Consider the following 20,012-nt stretch of genomic DNA (forward strand, 5'->3'; position numbering starts at 1 on the left):
GTGTCTTGGTGGAGCTGGACACAGCGGCATATGCCTGCAATTCCAGCAGGAGGAGGCTGATGCAGGAGGATAGCCATGAGTTCAAGGCCAGTGTAGGGCACTTAGTGAGTTCCTAGATTAGAGTGAGCGCTTGTTCCAGAAAAATCAAAGGTAGAAAAAGAAGAAAATAAAGGAAAGGAGGGAGATATAAAGGAGCAGAGGGAGGGAGAGCGGAAGGAAGGGAGGGGAAGTGCTAAAAGTTGTGGAAATTGGCACAGGACCCTTTGGACCAAGGAGTCAGAATGGGAAAGTTAGACTGTTTGTTCGTTCATTCACTCATTCATCCATCCATCCATCCATCCATCCATCCATTCATCCACCCATCCACAGGTCTTGCAGTTCATTGAGGTTATCAAAATAGCCACGGACCCACCCCCAGAAGCTTATAGCAGACGTACTCCTGTGTCCTCAAAGGCCAAGTATAAGCTCCATTGCCCGGTGGGAGAAGCTGGGATGGGGCAGGTCCCGCCCTGCCATGAACGAGGGGAGGTTAGAGACCTGCAGGAGCAGGAGCAAGGACAAGGGAACACACATGGGAGCTCGGGACCCAGGGAGACAGTCTGGAGGTGGGGAACGCCTAGCCATGCACCCCGCCCCTTGAGTGTAGGCAGATTTTCCCTTCCATTTTTTCTTCTCTGCACAACAGCAATTTAAGCTAATTAAATACAACAATACATTATTTCTTGTCTACCTGGAATAATCTTTCGCTGCTCACCCACTCTGGGGGGAAACGGGCTCTTTCCCTTGAGATGGGGACAGGTTGCGGCTGTCAACAGAAAGAGGTGGTTGGGAAGGAACTTGCCTGGGGCAGGGTAAGGGGAGACAGCTGCACGGGCACCTCAGGAAGGACTTGTGACCTTGCTGCCCTCCGCCCTTAGTCCGATGTTGCCCTGACTCAATTTTTGAGCATCTCTGCGGATCAGAAGCAAAGGCATCCCCTTCACATTTCAGCTGGGCTGTGAACACCTTGAAGTCAGAACCACACTGACCCCTGACACTTGGGAGTCCATAGAGTTCAGGGAGTTGCCTGTGGTGTCCTTCGCTATCCCCAGGACCCCCGTCCAGGTTCAGTCTGCCCATATCTGTGCATGTATCTGTAGCAGCAGAGATGGGGGTTGAAGAGCTGATGGTACTCGTCCTGTTTCTGCAGCCAGATCTTCGCATTCAGTGCAGTGGGGGAGGGAAATTATGGTGTATGAGTCCTGTTTGCTCTCACATCTTGGCTTGTTTCCCTTGGCCTTGCCTAAGTCAGGCTCCTCCAGAGTACGGATTGAAACAGACAAAGGAGGGCGGGAGGGATGGCTCAGTGGCTGAAGTATTTGCTGCATAACTGTGAGGCCCTGGGTTCATATCTCCAGCAAAAAAGCCTGGGGTGTCTCAGCTTAGCCAGCTGAGCTAATCAGTGAGCTTCAGATTCAGTGGGAGACCCTGTCTCCAAAACTAGTGTGGAAGTGATAGAGGAAGACACTATTGACCTCTGACCTCCACATGTGCACAGACACATGTACCCACATGCACATGAGCACACTCTCCTATGATACACACACACACACACACACACACACACACACACGGTGCCGGGAAGAAATGTCAAAAGCAAGGAGCAGAGCTGTGATTTGACTTCATTGGGGAATTGGGGGGGCACCTTTCTGGTCCATAAACCACGGTCAAGGACCAACGATACTGCCTCTGCCTCATGTACTAGGAGGCTCTGGCTTTCAGTTTCTCCCCAGTCTTCAGCTTCCACACCTGCAAACGATGCCACTGATAAGACCCAGTTGTCTGCCACAGACAGAAATCCCTGTTGGCTCTCCCAGCCTCCTGGATCCCTCTCAGTTTAGTGTCTGAGTGCCCCAATTCTAGCAGCTTGCATCTCCGTGGGTCAAGAATGCATCTCCTCCGGATTGTACCCACCCTCACCAGGCTCACCTCCCTCCTGAAGCCGGCTCATGGTCATGCTATGTAGCTCCCTTCCCCCTGTACTCAGTTACATTTTCTTTGTCTTTGTGGTGTGGTGTGGGGTGTGTGTGTGTGTGTGTGTGTGTGTGTGTGTGTGTGTGTGTATGCGTGAGAAAGAGAGGTTGTCCTGGTCCTCTCTGCCTCTGAATTCTTTTACTCTTCTACAAATCAAGTTCTTGGTTTAGGGCTCCATGAAGGTAGACTCTCAGAATAGCAAGGGCTTGCAAAACAAACATGGTAAATGACAAAAAGCCACTTGTTTAGGCTGAAAACCCCTTCCCAAGGGCAAGCTTACAGAGAGAGCAGGATGTGACTGAGGTAGACAGGGAGTGGCGCAGGCGGCAGCAGGAGCACCCTCGTGGCTGTTACACCAAGAGCTAAGGAGGATTCCGGGGCCCAGAGGGACCAAGTGGTGAGGACGGCTCTGCTGGCCCCATCTTCCAGGAGCATCCCGCTCCTTGCTCCCAGGAATGTCCCTGCTTCCCAGAAAAGGAAGTGGAGTGTCAGGGGGCAGGTGACTCACTCAGTCAGAGCTGCACTCTGAGTTCAACAGAAGAGGGAAGAAATGGCTGGGGATACTTGAAGAGGACCCAGTGCTGAGAGGAGGCCATGCCTGCCCCGTGGCTCACCTCCCAGGAGGAACTTTGAAAGGAAGGCAGGTCCTGCTCCTGATTCTTTGGGAACTTTGAGGAGGTGGGGGTGGCCCTAGCTGCCTCTGGGCCACATCCCCCTCCCTCCTGTGGCTCCTCGGGTCCCTCCCCAAAAGGTTAATCATAGAATGGTCCCATCAAAGAAAATTGTACTTGGTGCCTCAAAGACCAAATGGAGCTTCAGTAAAGTGGTTATTTACAGCCTCTAATGAGCGTTTTCTGGGTGTGATTAACCTTTATGCCAAAGTCACACTGGGAACTCGGATGGCAGCTCAGATTGTGCTGGCCTGGGTTTGGGGGGGGTGCTGGAGCTGGAGCAGGCAGCTGTCAGGCTCAGCCCTCCCACCAGCACTCCAGAGACTTCCGTGCTGTTTTTCTTGCTTCTCTATGACTGTTCCTGCTCCCACTGGGAGTGCCCTGTGCTCGCCAGGGCCTTGGTGCAGCTACTTGAAGGCAGACGCCCTCTTTGAGTGGCAGGACGGCCTTGTCTTTCTCAGACTTGACCTCCAAGGCCTGTAAAGATTAGCAGTGAGACAGAGGTTTCATTTGGGGCCTGGCAAGTGGGGTCTAGAACCAGGCACTCGCCAGTGAGTGAACTAGCACACTGCTGGCTTCATCTGCTGACTAGAAATGGCAACTTGCATGAGATACTGTGTTGCAGAATGTTTAGCTGTCTTCATTTGTTTATGCTAGAGAATGTTACTTTAACTGTATAAAGGTGTGTTCCATTTGTTTGTGTTGCCCTTGTTTAATTATGTAAAGATGTGTTGCTCTGCCTGTCTGAGGCACCTGATTGGTCCAATTAGAAGCTAAGTGTCCAATAGCTAAGCAGGAGAGGGATAGGCAGGGCTGTTGGGCAGAGAGAATAAGTAGAAGACATCTAGGCTCAAAAGGAAGAAGAGAGGACAGAACAAGGGAGAAACGGAGGGAGATGACCAGGGGCCAGTCAGTCACCAGTCTAGATGGAGTAGGGCATACAGAAAGAAAAGGTAAAAAAAAGCCCCAAGGCAAAACATAGATGAAAAGAAACCGGTTAATTTAAGTTAAAGGGGAAAAAAGCTAGCCAGAAAGAAGCGTGAGCTAAGGGCAAGCATTCAAAACTAATAGTAAGTCTCCATGTCATGGTTTGGGAGCTGGTTGATTGTCCCAAATAAAAAATCTGGTATAATACTGAAAACTTTCCCCCCCTAAACTAGTCCTGGAGGCCTATGAGATGGCTCAGTGGATAAGGGAGCTTGTAGCACAAGCATGAGGACCTGAGTTCAAATCCCAAGTACCTCCATAAAATGTTGCACATCACTGCATATGTGATAGATCCCGGGAGCCCACTGGGCAGCCATCCTATCTAAAGGACTGAGCTTGCAATCACTGAAAGACCCTGTCTCAAAGAAATAAGGCAGAGAGGAATAAGAGGACATCTGGTTTCTTCCTCTAAACTCCACATTCGTGTGCTGCAGACTCTTGGGCATGCAACACACGCACACACACACACACGCGCACACACACACACACACACACACACACACGTGCGCGCGCGCGCACACACACACACACACACACACACACCACAAAAGTTTAAAATGGTTCTGAAGAGACAGCCGCCAGTGTTCAGTGCTAAGGTTGGCAGGAGGGAGCAATGCTGAAGAGGCCAAGAAAGCGGTGGTTTTCGGGATAAAACTACGTTGGCCTGATTTAAGAAGATCCCGATCTGATTTTGTAGAGGTCTGGACCTTGTTAAGAAGTAGAGGAAGTGATGAGAAAAATAGCTTTTTCAAAATGACAGGTACCATTCCACACTTGATTACAGGGTACACACTGCCCACCACCCCAGTGTATTTGTGGGCTCCAGAATAAGAATTCCCAGTTTTTGACTGGCAGTGGTGGCGCACACCTTTAATCCCGGCAATTGGGAGGCAGAGGCAGGTGGATCTCTGTAAATTTGAGGCCAGCCTGGTCTACAAAGCGAGTTCCAGGACAACCAGGACTGTTACATAAAGAAACCCCATCTTGGGGGGGAAAAAACAGAATTTCCAGTTTTAGCTGGGTGTGGTGGCTCAAGCCTTTAATCCTTGTGCTTGGGAAACTGAGGCAGGAGGATTTTGAGTTTGAGGTGAGCCTGGACTACATTGAGAGTCTGTCTTCAAACAAACAAGTCTCCATTAAGAGGAAGTCAGGATTAGCCTGGGCCATTTGAGAGCCTTTTGCTGCGGACAGAGAAGTAGCTTGCTGATGTGGAAGAGAGTCCCAGCAGGTCCAAGGAGATTCCTAGGAAAAACGCTGGATCTTTTGTGGAAGTATAATTTCTGAATTAGCTGGAAGCTTTTATAAACCTCCGCAGAGCAGAAGGGGGCGCAGGCAAAGATTCTGCCACGGAGCTGACCTTTTGGGGGAGGAAAGACCAGCTTATAAATTTTAAGAAGCATTTGCCTTTGCATAACGAAGCCCAAGACCTCCGTGGGTGGAAAACGGGTGCCGTGATCTGGTACATGCAAGACAGCCAGACTAGCACCAGGGTTCAAGGTCAGCTGAGCCCTTTGCCCTGTGGCATTTGATTCTTTTTTTTCAACAAATCTGTGTTTCTGCTCTAATGAACCCCAGGACATTAAGATGTGTGAATAAGAGCTTCCGGCCCTTGCCTTCGCCGTCCCCTAATTGGAGCTGGGTCGAGTGCCAGCTTTCACACGCTCTGAACTCCCCCAAGGCCTCCCCTGCGAGCATCCGTGACATGCACAGGGTACGGGGGTGTACTTGGGCACACTGAAAGGGTATACTGAGTCTGAGTCACTTTGCATTGCAGGGCTAAGGAGAAGCTCTGACCCTAAGGACAGCTGAGTCACCAGGTGCTGGGCAGGGTTAAAAGAGACATAGACTGTGTGGGCAAAGGTGTACCTGAGCAGGAGGGACTGCATGGTGAGAGGTGACGGGGGGGGGGGGGGGGGCGGGAGGGGTTAAGTAGATGGGAATGGGAAGTGATGTTTCTTTAAGGGCAAGCTGGAAGACAAAAGCATGTTTTAAGTATTAGATTGATAAGGGTAGGTGTCGGGTGGTGGACTGATGTTTTCCAACAGGGTCTGCCATTTCTTTAGTTTGCCTGTTACTGAAATGAGATTGATTGATTGATTGATTGATTGATTGATTGATTGATTTGTGTGTATGTTAGGAGGTGAAGGGGAGCAAGATTTTCTAGAAGGGACCTCTAGCCCCAGCAGCCATCACCCATCTCTGCGGACAGCACAGGGTCCCTGCTGAGTCTAAGTGAGCAGTGTAGCTTTGTCATGAAGACACTGCTCTCTGCTTAGCGGACAAGAGCCACCCGCTAGCCTGTGACTTCTCTCCACTTCTGCCTTTGCATTTGGAAAATGGGGCTAATGATATTTCTCCACCCTCTGGAGATTGTGTAGCTTCATTACTGATTAGTAGAGTATGGGAAATTGCTCAGGGCCAGAGCAATGAAAGGGTTTATCCTGATCGTTGTCAAGGCCTAGGAGTAGTTCACTGCCCCCAGGGCTGATGGCTGAGTGGCTTCTGTACCTGCCCAGGATGGTGGGACTGAGGTCTGCTGAGGAGTCTGAAGCATGTATCAGAAAGAGCAAAGAGAGCTCTGGGGGAAGATGGAGGGAGGGTGCTTGAGGCGGGGGACTGAATTAAAGCCCACCAAGGACTTGGACAGACATCAGGGGTACAATGTGGTTGTGTAAGTCACCAGAATTAGAGGTAGTGCTTATGAGGGTGGGTTCAGGCCCTGGTCAGGAATTCAAATGCATGGTGGGAAAGCAGGCAGTAGCCTGTCTTTGTTATCAACAGATGACAGAATGGGGAAGGAGTGAGTACTGGTGATGCTGGGGGATTGCTGGGATGGGAGTAGACAGGGGTCATTCCTAACAGGTGAACATAGAAATCTGGCCTCTGAAGGGAGACAGACAGATGGACGCAGACACACACACACACACACACACACACACACACACACACACACACACACACATACACACACACTTAGCCCAGTCACAGTCAAATAAGTTCCATTTTTCTCAAGCTATGTGTGGTGGCTCTTGATCCTAGGGTCCCCAAAGAGGGAACAGGAGAACAGAGTGGGGTGACTGTGTGGAGAGCAGTCCCAGGGTTGCCATCCTACCTGGGGATTCTTTGCTCACCATGGTTAGGGCCCCAGCAGAGGAAGGAACACACGCTGTAGTGCCCCTCCCCCTCCCCCATGCTTCTGAACTCCCTTGCAGAAGGAATCCCAACAGACACAGCTCCAACCCATTTCCGCCTCACCCAGTTGAAGCACTGAGTTCCAGTCAGTCTGTCTGTCCTCACTGACCACCCATCGTGGACCCGAAACACAGAGAGCATCATCATTAACCTGGTTGCCAAACGTGAGACTAGTATATGCTCTTAGACACAGGGAGGGCTCACTTGCTTTACAGCAAGGACACTGGGGCCCAGAGGGGTCACACGGCCCACCCGTTCAGACTCTAACCTGTAGAGAGAGAGGGTGGTAACCCAAGAAAGGGAGCATCGTTGTTGGGGGCGTCCACTCAAGAAGAGACAGCCTTCTGGTCTTAGGGCCCATGTCACTCCTATCCCAGCAGGGCCCTCAATAGCGCTAAAGGACAAAGGCCTTCCCTGGAACAAGTACCCATCTTCCCAGACACAATCATTTCTTCAGTGCCTCAGTTTCCCCACCTTCAGTAGCCATATCCACGCAGGTCCCAGGGGGGATTAAGCCATCATAGACATCACAGCACGTCAGAAGGGCTTGAAGAGCTTGATGCATGAAACACAATTTACAATGACTGACAGGAAGCCAAGCAGGGAAGAGGACTCAGGAGGAGCTCATTAAAACCACAGGCCTGAAATGCCACAGAGGAAGGGAAGGCGGAAGGTTGTGTGCAAATGTGTGTGTGTGTGTGCATTTGTAGGGGCCTAGGCAGACATGTTCGAGGTCTGAGCAGTGCAGGAGGCCTTCTCCAGTAGCCAGAGACAAACATCCTCTTTGCCTAAGTAGCTTGGGCTTCCCCACTGACCAGCTTCCATCCCCCAACACAATTTCAAACATTCAGGGAGGGACCAGGAAACTGGGCAAGGGTAGAATGCTTGGCAGATAAGGAGGGGGCAAGAATCATTAGGTCAGACCCTAACAGTGTCCTATACCCCTTATGCCCGCAGGCTCTTCTCCTCCTGGGGCTGAACCCCGTGTCCACCTCCCTACAGGATCAGCGCTGTGAGAGCCTGTCCCTGGCCAGCAATGTCTCTGGTGAGTCATCCTGCCCCTTACCTCCCAGGATGCCAGGTTCCCCCATGATCTCCATCCCTGGGGTTCTGAGCAGTGGTCTGTATGGAAAAAGATCTGGAACTGGAGTTAGTGTGTGGGAAGGGCCTGTGGTTAGCCAGTGACCTCGACGGTGGACACAGGAGACACACTCAGCAAATGTGCCACATGGTCACCCTCCCATGGGCAACAGGGGAAGGCCCTCCCGGCCTCACTGCTGGAGATAGTGGCAGAAGGACAGAGGTTGCTGCTCTTGGTAAACATGCTGAAGTGTATGGCTAGCATTAGGGATTTGAGATGCTGTCCCCATTGGACACCTAAGGTGACCAAGGCACAGAGAAACGCTAAGTGCTGGGCCCTGGGTTGCAAAGGCAATCTGGCTCCTTCACGATGCTCGATACTTCCCCAATAGAAAATGCTAGATGAATGCAAATTCACCAAGACCTATAGCTTACCCATTGACTAACGGCTTCTGAATAGTTATTTTATCCTCCATGAACTAAAAACCTGATCCCTGTCCAAATGAGGAAACTGAGGCATGAAAGAGTTTCATAGGTTTCCCAGGGTGTCACAGTCAGTACTAGCAGGGTCTGGTCCCAAATCTAGGTCTGCTGGATCCCAAGGCCAAGCCTCCTCTCACTCTGGACATGGCCCCAGGGATGGCAGTTGCCAGGCAAGATGTAGTAAAGATACATCTTTGCCTTCTTGAATCAGCCATCAACACCTGCTGTGCCGCAGATCCCATGTGTGTCACCAGAGGAGCTGAGAGGGTCTCCTGGTCTCACCCAGGTTCCCAGCGCTGAGAGTAGCCAGTGGAGAGATGGACTCAGGAAGGTTAAGGAGGCAAGAGGAGTTCATTCCTACAGCTGAGCCTGGCGAGAGAGACTTGTGCAACTGAGAGCAGTGGCCACATGGCCTGCTGTCCCCGCACAGAGGTGGTGGCAGGAGGGAGGAGTGCTGGGCCCACGGCGACCAACTGGGTCCTGTACTGACTCCAAGCTGGATTACCTTGCACCCAAACTGTGGGTACCCACAGGAAGACTATACCCTGGACTTTGTGGGGGGTGGAATCATGAAGTTAAATGTACTGAGTTTTGTGGATCTGTTTCACAAGTGGAGAATGCAGACACCTACTGGGCATAACCGTGGGTGGCTTTTTAAAAGTGCTTACTGCATACCTAGGAGGAAGAGAGAGTACACCCTACCAAATGCTTGCTTACCACAATGGAGGTGTCAGGGAGGCTGGGACACGGGTAGGGCAAATCCAAGAAGACTTCCTGAAGGTGGGTTTTTTTAAAATGAGCCTTGAGATAGAACAGTCAATGATTGAATGCCAGTGGGGAAGTTGGCAGAAGGACTCACCAGGGTTAAGAGGCACTCGCCAGTCCAGCACTGGACTACCCACTGGCCGAACTGAGCAGGAAGTGTATTGTTCTCAGCCTGAGCAGTGGCAGCCAAGCACAGGGAGGGAGGATGCCTGGAAGAAAGGTCCCAGCCCTCCTCTCCACCCCAGGCCACGTCAGGCCCCATTAACTTGCTTGTGCTCAAGAGAAGTGACACCCTGGGGCCACACAGGTGTCACCTGTCCTTGGAAGCTGCCAGGCAGCAGGTCTCGTGATTTGTACTGGATGCCCCGCCCCCTTCCCAGCCTGCCTGGCTTCATAGGATGCGATCCATCACCATCCACAACAGCCTCCTCCGCTATGGCCATTTGTCATCTGATGGGCATTGGCAGAGACAGATGGTGAGGGTGGGGTGAGGGCCCAGGACAGATGGATGGGCGTCTGGCCGGAGTGGCTGGCACAGTGCTGGAACCTTTGGGGGCCTTGCACATGCCTCATGCCAGAAGTAAGAAGGGGCTAGGTTCCCATAGCCAAGGCCCCCATCATGTGACAGATTACAGACTTGGCAATTTATAAAATCATGGCATGAGTCTGACCGTGCCAGAAAGTTAATAGAATTACTGACTCTAGGCAAGTGGAGTTGGAGCTCAGTAGGACCTGGGGTCGCCTGCTCCCATCGCTGTCCTTAAGGTGGTAATGATGAGCAACAAACAGCAATAGTAAGAGCCAATATGTGTGAATGTCCGCTTTGTGTTGGACACATGCTAACTGTCTCATTTAGCTATCACAACAGAGTCAGCAAGGATCTCTGTTCCTGCTCTTAAGAAAAGGAATCTTAGGCTCAGAGAGGTTGAGTTACTTGACTGAACATACACAGTTACCAAGCCCTGGCCACAGGAGCTGAGCCCACTGGGCCTGACTTCAGATTTAGTACATTATGTGGTCACTTAAGAGATCTGTCATACCCAGGGCTCAGTGTCCTCAGGTACTTGGAGACAAAGTGTCACGTGGAGGTACAGTGCCACCCCTGAAGTTTCCCCTGTATATACTGAGCTTGTATATGGCCCTGCAGGTTCTTCAGCACCTACTATGTACCTGGACTTCTAATAAGTATTGAGTGCAAAACTCAAGAGCCTTCAGAGCCACGAGACAAAGGTTCACAGTCTCCTATCCACTCTTCTGGTGTGGCCCACACTCTACAGAGACACCCTTCTTTGCCCTGCTAAAGAGGCAGCTTAGCCCGGATTCGAAGCCTGTCTGCCCGCCCCTTGCCTCTCTCCATACCCTGTCACCCAAACAGAGCAACTGTCCTTTCATTCCAGGACACTCGCCTTCGGCTGGCAGGAGTGCCCATCTCCAAAGTTGCCCCAGGGCACCTGGCTGCTCCCTAGGCAGCCTCCGAGGAGTCACGGCACCAGCCTCAAACCACACGGGTAGATGGCCTTCCTACCTGAAAAGGGGGGTGCCCGGTGCTCACACCCCTTATGGTTCACCCAGAGCAGGTGATGGGAGACCCCTCCTAACTGGGACAAGAACGTGGTTCTGGTTTCCTTCTGGCATTACCTGCAGTGAAAGGGTCCTCTGAGCACATTTGAGCACTAAGATTGTGGCCAACTTGACAGAAGAAACCAGTGCCCAAATGTGCCCGAGCAGAAACTGGGCCACCCTTCAAAGAGACCTTATCTATGTTATCTGAGAGACACAGTGGCAGGAATGTCAACCCCAGAGACCTCAGCAAACACCTGCCTCAGGACCTTTGTATGGACGGCTCCCTCTTCTCCATGTATGTCCACAACTCCCTCCCTCCTTTCAAGTCTGTAATTAAATTTAGTGTTTTAGAGAAATACCAGGTTAAAAGAGCACCCAGTCCGTCTTTATCTCCATTCATTGTTTGTAGTATCTCTTATTGTGTAGCACGTGTTTGCTCCATCACCCTGTCTAGATGCAGTCACCTTTGGGGCAGGACATCTGTTTTATTCTCTGTTTCGTTTTTTGTTTGTTTTGTTTCTTGAGTTAGGGTTTCTCTGTGTAACACCTCTGGCTTTCCTGGAACTCACTCTGCAGACCAGGCTGGCCTCGAACTCACAGAGATCCATCTGCCTCTGCCTCTGCCTCCCGAGTGCTGGGACTAAAGGTGTGCACCATCACCTCATCTTATTGAACATCTTCAGAGACCCTGCCTGTCTGCCGGATCCCCAGGGACCCTGCTCTCTTTCCCAGACGTGGGGTCACAGGGTGAGCTGCAAACATTAGTCAAGATGTTACTGGACAGCACAGGGCCCCAGAGAGACAGTCTCTCAGGACCGGAGGTGCGCTGGGCAGCGCCGTCAAGAGGCTCTGACAACCTCCCGGCTCCCGGCCCTCCATACCGGGTCCCCGTCTTTCTTTCCTTCATCTCTTCAGCACCAATCCCACCCTGGAGCTCTTAGAGGTGAACGGAAACCCTACTGCTAGTTCAGCAGCTAAGTGAAAGGATGAAGCCCGGCCGCTGCTCCTGATTGGCCCCCTAGGCCCCACCCTCTCCCACACTGCCCCGCCCATAGGACCGGGTGCTGCTCTCTGAAAGAGGCTGGTGCCTTTCTTTGCTGCCTACCCCAGTTCATTCCACCTCTCTTCTCCAATCTCGCAACCTCTCACAGACTTTTCATCCTCCAGGATTTTCTGGGCTTTTAGTATAAAGGTCACTATATCCCCGAGGTCACTTCAGCAGCTTTCTGTGAGTGTCAGGGACAAGCGTGAGCTACGAAGAACATGGCGCAGATGCTGCCAAAGGCAGCTGCCGTCCACGGGCCTCTGTGGGGTGATAAAGGCGCCTGGGCTGGCCTCAGAAGCCCAGGACTCAAAATCCTCTCCGTCCCTTGGTAGCCTCTTGATGTTGACCCCTGCGCGTTCTTCATCCTTTAGTGTCCCTTATCTTCTTTTGTTTGTTTTTGTTTTGTTTTGTTTTTTGAGACAGGGTTTCTCTGTGTACAGCCCTACCTGCCCTGAAACTAGCTCTTGTAGATCAGCCTGGCCTTGAACTCCCATACAACCAGAGTAGATTTTAGGTCATCTAAAGGAAAACCCCAGAGACATTTGCCGTTCTGTATCGCCCACCGTCATGTGGGTCCCCAAATCGCTGGACACATGTGGGCAGAGTTAGAGCTCCAATTAGGATCTTTAAAATAGGGGACCTTAGAGGTGGTGTTCCCAGCTGGAGCTTCCTCTGGGTGGAACCTCACTGATATAGAATGTGCCTTGACATCAGCGGGTGCTAGCTGCAGCTAGGGCCTTTCGGTCTTTCCCCGCCTCTGGTCTTAGCAGAAGCGGATCTGGGAACTGTTAAAGGAGGGAAAGAGGCATTTCGGCAGAAGGTGTGCTGGGCGCTTCCTTCCCTGGACCCCTGACAGTGCATATAACTGCCCCAGAGCTGGGTGAATGTGTGAGACCCTGTGAAGGAAGCATCCTTACCAACGGAGCCCAGCTGAAACCAGCCAGGGCTTGAACTCTGTTCTGCTCTGGAACCCACGGTCTCCCTAGTGCTATAGCAACAAATCCACCTTATTATATAGGCTGAACTCTGGGGCGTTGCTTTTCCTGTCTGTAGTGGGGCTGAGCTCTACAGGGACTTCTGTCTGCCTGGGGCCTTGGTAGGACCTCACTCACACCTGTTGTCTCTGTGCCCAGGCCTGCATTGCAATGCCTCCGTGGACCTCATTGGCACCTGCTGGCCCAGGAGCCCTGCAGGGCAGCTGGTGGTTCGGCCGTGCCCTGCCTTTTTCTACGGTGTCCGCTACAACACGACAAGTAAGGAAGGGAAGGAAGAGGGTGGGCTGCTGGGGGCTGTGGAGCAGTTTGCACGTGGGAGAAATAATCCGACAGGGGCAACACCCCTAGGACCAGCTCTGCTCTCTGCGGGCTCCTGCGGATTCTTACAGAGTTAACGTCCAGCATCTGACTGCTGAGGCCTCAGGACTGCAGAAGTTAGAGAATTGCCCAAGTCACCAGCTGGCAGGGGTGAAGCTGCAATGCACTGGTCTACCTGACACTTTCTTCTTGTAGTTGACAAGCCTTTTGGTTAGTCCCATTGGGCCTCAGCCACTCCCAAGATAGGTCTTAATGGTCCTGATAGTCCTGACTTTGCTAATAAGGACCCTAGGGCAGGGAAGTTCTGGGAAGACCGGATACCTAGAATACCACATCCATGATAGAGAGTGATTTGTACCCCAGCATCCCAGGCCCACAGGTGTAATGGTGGTAGGCAAGGACTGACCCACACATAGACTAAGCACTGGATACTGGATCCCCATGTAAACACCTTGCTCCCCAGAGGCCCAGCCTTCGTGCTGGGCTTTGCAGCTCCTTGCTAGAGCATCTGCCACCCTCAGAATTAATTTGTTTTCTCCTGCCAATGACTCAAGTCCCTGCTATCAAGAGAAAAACAGATGGAGGCCGGGGGCCCTGGGCTACACAAAGGAGCTTGGGTTCTGGGTCCCCGGGGCTGGAAGCCCCTGTGTGAATCCTGGAGGTGTGCTGGGTGATCCCCAAGCTCCAAAAAGTGCCCAGATATCAGGTGACTTATGTCAAGACTCAGTGGGTGACATCAGTGCTTCCTCCCTTCTTGTGACCCTCTGGCTTTCTTGTATAGGGGTTAGAGGGTTGAGGATCTCTTCCTGCTCAAAAGTCCCTAACCTCTCCTGCCTCTCCCTCCTTTACTAAGTGGGTGAAGGGGTTAGGATTAGAAATACAGCCAGAAGGGCTTGCCAAGATGACTGTGGGAAGGTCAAGAGAAAAAGTACTAGAATGGGCTAGGAGGAGAGACCAGGTAAGAAGTAAAGATGAAGAGGAGACTTAGTGGTGCACCGTTGGCTAGCTTCCGATATAGTCGGGCGCTGTTTTTGTAAAGAGGAAATTGAGGAATAGTTTGGTTGATAACCTAATGATGGTCACAGACCCTGAAGGTGGAGGCTGAACTCAGGAGTCCAGAGCCTGCACGCTGCTCTGCATACACGCCACATCTTGTCCCAGTACAGTGGCAGCGTGGGCTGGCACACCCAAGCTCCCCAGGGGGTCTGTTTCTTTGCAGCAGCACCAGAGCCTGTTTGGTCACCTCCAAAACACTCAGCTCCCTACCTGCCTGCTGCGCAGTCTCAGACACTCTGGTCACACCCACCTCGTAGCCTTTCCTTGCTGTGCCCCACCCACTGCCTGTATTCCCGAGTGAAGACTTTCAGACTGTCTGTGGTTACAACCCTGCCCACTTTTGAAGCCAGCCCCAGCCATTCTCCACGGGGATCCTCAACTTGGATTACCAAAGTTTCCTGGACACGTTCCAGGAAGCGCTGTTGGGCTTTAATGCTATGGTATACATGGGCCCTGCCTTGAGTAGAAGCCAGGCATCCTGCGCACTATATCCATCTGTTTGTCCATAGTTCAAGAGCCCTTGGCTTTGGGCCCTCTCTAGGACTTTATTCTCTACCTACAGGATGGATGGGGGTGGGGTATCCCCTGGGTTCCCCTGCTCACCCAATAGCTCCAAAGAGAAAGTTGGGATGTTGGTTTCTTGGCATGGGCTGCCAGACTTCCCGTGCAGGGGCCACTTGTGCCAGACTTTGGGAATGCAACCACGGTGGCATCAGGAGGGGGCAGAGCTGCTCCCAATCATTAGTTTCTAATTAACTCATTTACTGATGAGGTATTGCTAGGACTTCCAGGCTGCTCCCTACTGTCCTCCCTCCTGTGGCATCAGATCTTCAAAAGGATGGGAAACATTTCCAAAAATATCCATTTTCCCATGATCCTCCAGGAGGACTGCTCGGCTCAGCAATTAGACGAGGAAGTTGGCTCCTCCCTGGCAACAAGCCCCTGTGTATGAGGCTTGTTTTCCTTCAGGGTCAGTTGGTCCCTCTGGGTCAAAGCCTGCTGCTTCCAATGGTCCAGTCTGGGAATGGGCTCCAGGCACCCTATGCTAGACGGGGGTGGGCAAGGGAAGCTGTTGAACAAAGATGATTCTTATAAAATCTCCACCTGCACCTCCTTGGATAGAGACAAGTGATATTTTCTATTATGTAAGGTTATATAAATACAACTCAGAGACAACAATAATAAACACAGAACGGACACCATATGTCCAGTACGCTTCCAACTGCTAACTAAAAATACTAACCCAAAGAGGCCAGAGTGTCTTCAAGATGGCTCTGTCTCAAGATAGGGAAGCTGAGCCATCAAGTGACTCACCCAAGGTCACACAGCTTGTGGAAGGGTGGTGACAGCCTTTGAACCCAGACTCTGTAACTCTAGAACCCTGCTCTGAAACCTCCTTTGGGCCGCCTCTCTCTCCTTTCTGCTCTCCCCGGCTGTCTCTGACCGAAGTCCCTTTCTCTGCTGACATTCCAAACAGCCTCTGGTTGATGCTGTAGTTAGTCCCCTTGTTCTTGGCTTCCTGTCCCCACAGATATCCCAGAGCATCCTCACCATGAGCCCCTTGAGGATCAGCTCTTATTTAACACCAATAAAGAGCCTGTGGCCTCATTTCCACTCGGTGCAGATCTTAGCTTTTCCTAGGACTCAGATCTGTTCACGGTGAGGCCAAACAGAGCTGGGAAAATCCATAAAGATAATTTCCCCCATCAGGTCACTGCAGCTAGAGCAGCTTCTGAGGTTAGAGAGGAGGCCACAGCCTTTCAGCTTGAAGGTCAAACCAGCTCCCTCTGTTGAGGCAGCATCAATTCCCCTGATCCCTCATTCTGCATCTCTGGTCCTGATGCTGCCAATAGAGGCAGCTCCCAGGCTGATGGTCATCAGAGGTCAACTGAAGCATCTCCACCTTTGGAGATGAATGGAGGGATCGAGAGGCACTCCGGCTGCTCAGCCACAGCTGAATTATGCCTTTGGCCCCCTGTAAGGGCTTCAAGCCCAGGGACTGGGGCTCTGGCAGCTTCCCCAGGCCTCCTCCAGCCTGTGGGTCAGTTGGAGCCACAGAGTGGACTCTAGCCAAGAGAGACACCAGTGGAAATGACTCAGAGCTCAGTTTCTTCTATGACCAGTGCTGCCTAGAGTGACAGCTAGAAATACAAGGGAGCATGGGTGACCATACTGATTCCAGAGAGAATACAGATGAGGTCGGAGACATCACAGGAGGGGAGGAGAGTGTGGACTCCTTGATCTCCATCCCTAGTGGATTTCCTAGCTCTGCTACCCAAGGCACTATCCAGGAAATGGATAAAAGGGGTTCTTCGAGCTATCCTGTCTCCTAAGGCTCTAAAGCTAAGTAGAGAAGCCCTAACTGCCCCCCCAAGCCTCCTTAGGAGGTGGACTTCTAGCTACAGCCCAGTCTGACAGTGACACAGGAGCCCCCACCTTCTGCCATCTGTCCTTTTCTACCAAAAAGGCCTCCCTGTAGAGTCTCCAGCATAAGGCATGCTGTGGAGAAATGGTACTATTGGGACCTTCTGTAAGTCTGATCCGTGTGAAACACCCTAATATGTGAACTGCACACAGAGAGATCAACCCAAGGAACCCCAACATTTAAACCGCCCATGTGAGCAGTCACTAGGTATCATCCACCAGATCTTCCCAGCCATGAATCTTTATTAAAGCCAGTCTCACTGTGTATCCCTGGCTGGCCCGGAACTCACTACGTAGACCAGGCTAATCTCGAACTTGCAGAGATCTGCCTGCTGCTGTCTCCTGAGTGCCAAGATTTAAGGCGTACGTACACCACCACGTCCGTGTATCTCAGGTCGCAGGATCTGCATTCTCTGTTGTCATGCAGGACCCCAAATGGGAACATCTTAGAAGAATAGCAACCAGGAAATTTACCACTGGAAAGCATTTGTGAGGACATAGGCCTCCGGGTGAGGGGTGAGGGAAGCCCATGATAATGCCAGTTTGGGCTAACAGAGCCAACGTCCTGTGGGCAGCTTGTAGGGAACAGTACTTTTGTGGTACAGGAGGTGGAAAGAGGTGGGACATGGCACAATCAGGAAGCCCCTCCCCCAGTTTTATTCTGCCTTCCCAGGCAGCAGGCCCTGTGCTAGCTCAGATGTGTGGACAGACAGATGTCTCTTCTGTCATGGTTTTCTTCTTTTCCCAGACAATGGCTACCGGGAGTGCCTGGCCAACGGCAGCTGGGCGGCCCGCGTGAATTACTCCGAGTGCCAGGAGATTCTCAACGAAGAGGTGAGAATAGGCTGCCATACTTAGGGAGCAGGCCAGGGCCACCAGTACAAGCTGGGTGCCTGCCACATGGCCAGTTGGGGCCTGGGAACTTTTCAGAAGCTGGTACTGAGACTCGGCCATAGGGAAGCTGGTGAGGAGCCGCTGGACGTGCCAAGGACAGTGAATTCAGTCCTGGTCCCTTTTCCTTCCTTCCTTCCTTCCTTCCTTCCTTCCTTCCTTCCTTCCTCCCTTCCTTCCTGCCTCCCTCCCTTCTTCTCCTTCCTCCCTCCCTCCTTCCCTCCCTCCCCCCTCCATTTCTTCCCTTCCTTCTTGCCTCCCTCCTTCCTTCCCCCATCCCTCCCTCCTTCTCTCCTCCTTCCCTCTCTCATTCATCTTTGGCTGCTTTCACTGGATGTGGGACAAGGCTGGGGTGCAGTCAAACCAGACAGTAGCAGGATCACACCAAACAGTGACATCAAGGTCCAGCTGTGGACCTTTTCAGAACCAAGGCTGGAAGTGGGGCGATGATGCACTTTGAAAAAGCCCCAGAGCTGCTTTGCAAAGCTTCAATGGTTTTGAACAGCTGTTGCTTACATGGAATGCAAAATTTAAAAGGTACAGATGGGAATACAGCAAGAAGAGCCCCCTCCCATCGCTATCCGTAGCCAGTTTCTCACATGTTCTGTGTGCACGAGTCAGACTGTCTCTGCATAATGTTTTTGGCTTTACCCAAACTTCACCCATTAAACAAACTACTTGACGCTTGCTTCCTCCTGTAGCCATCCATCTATCCCAGAGATTGTTCCAAGTCAGTTTAGAGCAAGCATCTTCGTTCTCTTTATATTTGCATGAAATCCGCTCTCCAGATGTGCCGTAACTTAGTGGGCCAGTCTTTAGTCTCAGTCTTTGGTTTTTACAGACTTGGAAGGTGCATGGATGTGTGCATTCCTCTGTCACTGCCTCTACCTACAGTCACCCTTACCCGATCTGTGTGGTCAGGCTGCCAGGTCCCTGTGCTGCAGGAGTGAGGAAGACAGACTGGTCCAGAGGATTCTGGGAATTCCATCATCTGAAAGTCTGAGTTAGAAAGGAACTTGGAGAGCCTCCATCTCGTCTTGAGATTTCCAGACCTGCTTAATCTTACCTAGAGCACTAATTCACACACAGGTTCCAGAAGCCCAGCCAGAACCTGTAAGGTCAAGCTGCTCAGGGACAACCTGGGAATAGGCATTTTCACATGTGTCCGCAGTATGCATGTATGTGCATATTCCTGACACATGTATGTGAGTACATGCCAACATGTGTGTGCTGTGTGGGAGGGAGAGGGTATCAGCTTGAACCTTGGCAAAGAAAGAAGATTCATCCTCCCACCATGCCTGAGTCCTCCACTAGGAAGTCAGAATAGATGGCAGTTTAACTGAGAGAAGGTGACATCGTTGGGGAAACCCCAGGTACCATGGGTCCTGCTTTGTCAGGACTGAGACCCACATATACCATGCAGTGACCCACCCCTGCCTGGTTCTCTTCTATCTGGCTCTACTGCCCTTCCCCGGCCACCCCTGCTGGCCTGGTTGCATGTCTGCCCTTAGTTACCAGTTCCTTTAGTGGAAACGCCATCTCCACTGCCAGCCCCTAGCCTCCAAGGCTCTCTGCCCACTCAGATTTACGAAGAGGCAGGTGTCTAGCTGAATGAGCAGCAGGTTGCTCAGCTCTGAGCCTAGGATTAGCCCAGATCAAGTACAAGGGTGGGGGTGGGGTGCAAATAAAGGGTCTGTCTTAGTTACTTTTCTATTGTAACAAAAGTGAGGCAATTTACGAAAGTATCCGTGAGTCCTTTAATCTGGACTCACAGTTCCAGAGGGTTCATGGCCATCACATCTGGGAGAATGATGGCAAAGAGCCAGGCATAGCAGGGGCAATAACTTATATCTCGAAGCACAACCATGAAGCAGACAAATAAAAACAGTGTGGGCTTTTGAAACCTTAAAGCCCACCCCCAGTGACACACTTCTAACAAGGCCACACCTCCTAATCCTTCCCAAACAGTTCTACCAGCTGGAAACCAAATAGTCAAACATAAGAGCTTTTAGGAGTCATTCTCCTCCAAACCACCATTGGGACCTCAGAAGGCTGCCTGAGAAGTGGCACCTGTGAGAGCATGGAGACAGCAGGTGCAGAGATCTGTCCACAGTGGGCACCTCCTGGTGACAGATCCTCATCTGGGAAGCTTGACTCATCTGGGCCAGGGATGACACCAAGCCCCCCTGGACCACCCTGCCTGCACTAACTTCTGCTTCCTGGAGCTCCACCCACAAAGTGACCCGTTACAATGTCCTCAACTATTATCTGTTCCCCTGATACTTAGAAATACTGTCTCCTTCCCACACCCTGCTGAGCACAGGGTCTCCAGCTCATCCTGAGAGGGTGTAGTGGAGACGTGAACAGGACTCTGTGAGCTTATGAGCCAGGGGTTGGGGCTGGAGGTGGGGCAGTGATTGGAATGGGCCGCTAGAATGTTCAGATGCTCAGCAACTTCCTGGGCTTCTTGCTAAAGGAAAGGTTCTGATTCTGTGCAGCTGGGGCAGAGCTTGACTGCCTCTCTCAAGA

General features: G+C 51.7%; 1 protein-coding gene across 2 annotated transcripts in view; it reads left to right on the forward strand.

The window, feature by feature from the left end:
* Positions 1 to 20,012, forward strand: part of Crhr1 (corticotropin releasing hormone receptor 1) — a 42,805-nt gene that overhangs the window by 12,091 nt on the left and 10,702 nt on the right. Inside the window, exons 1-4 of one of the 2 annotated variants that reach the window (XM_026777168.1) lie at positions 5,513 to 5,558; positions 7,821 to 7,908; positions 12,933 to 13,052; positions 17,341 to 17,426. In XM_026777168.1, the coding sequence (XP_026632969.1) occupies positions 5,556 to 5,558; positions 7,821 to 7,908; positions 12,933 to 13,052; positions 17,341 to 17,426 (297 nt within the window). In that variant the 5' untranslated portion in view covers positions 5,513 to 5,555. Of the gene's footprint in view, positions 1 to 5,512; positions 5,559 to 7,820; positions 7,909 to 12,932; positions 13,053 to 17,340; positions 17,427 to 20,012 lie in introns of those variants that run through there. The other variant, XM_005369392.3, reaches the window with a different exon arrangement.

This window comes from Microtus ochrogaster, unplaced genomic scaffold, assembly GCF_000317375.1.
Source record: "Microtus ochrogaster isolate Prairie Vole_2 unplaced genomic scaffold, MicOch1.0 UNK48, whole genome shotgun sequence".
NCBI lineage: Eukaryota > Metazoa > Chordata > Mammalia > Rodentia > Cricetidae > Microtus > Microtus ochrogaster.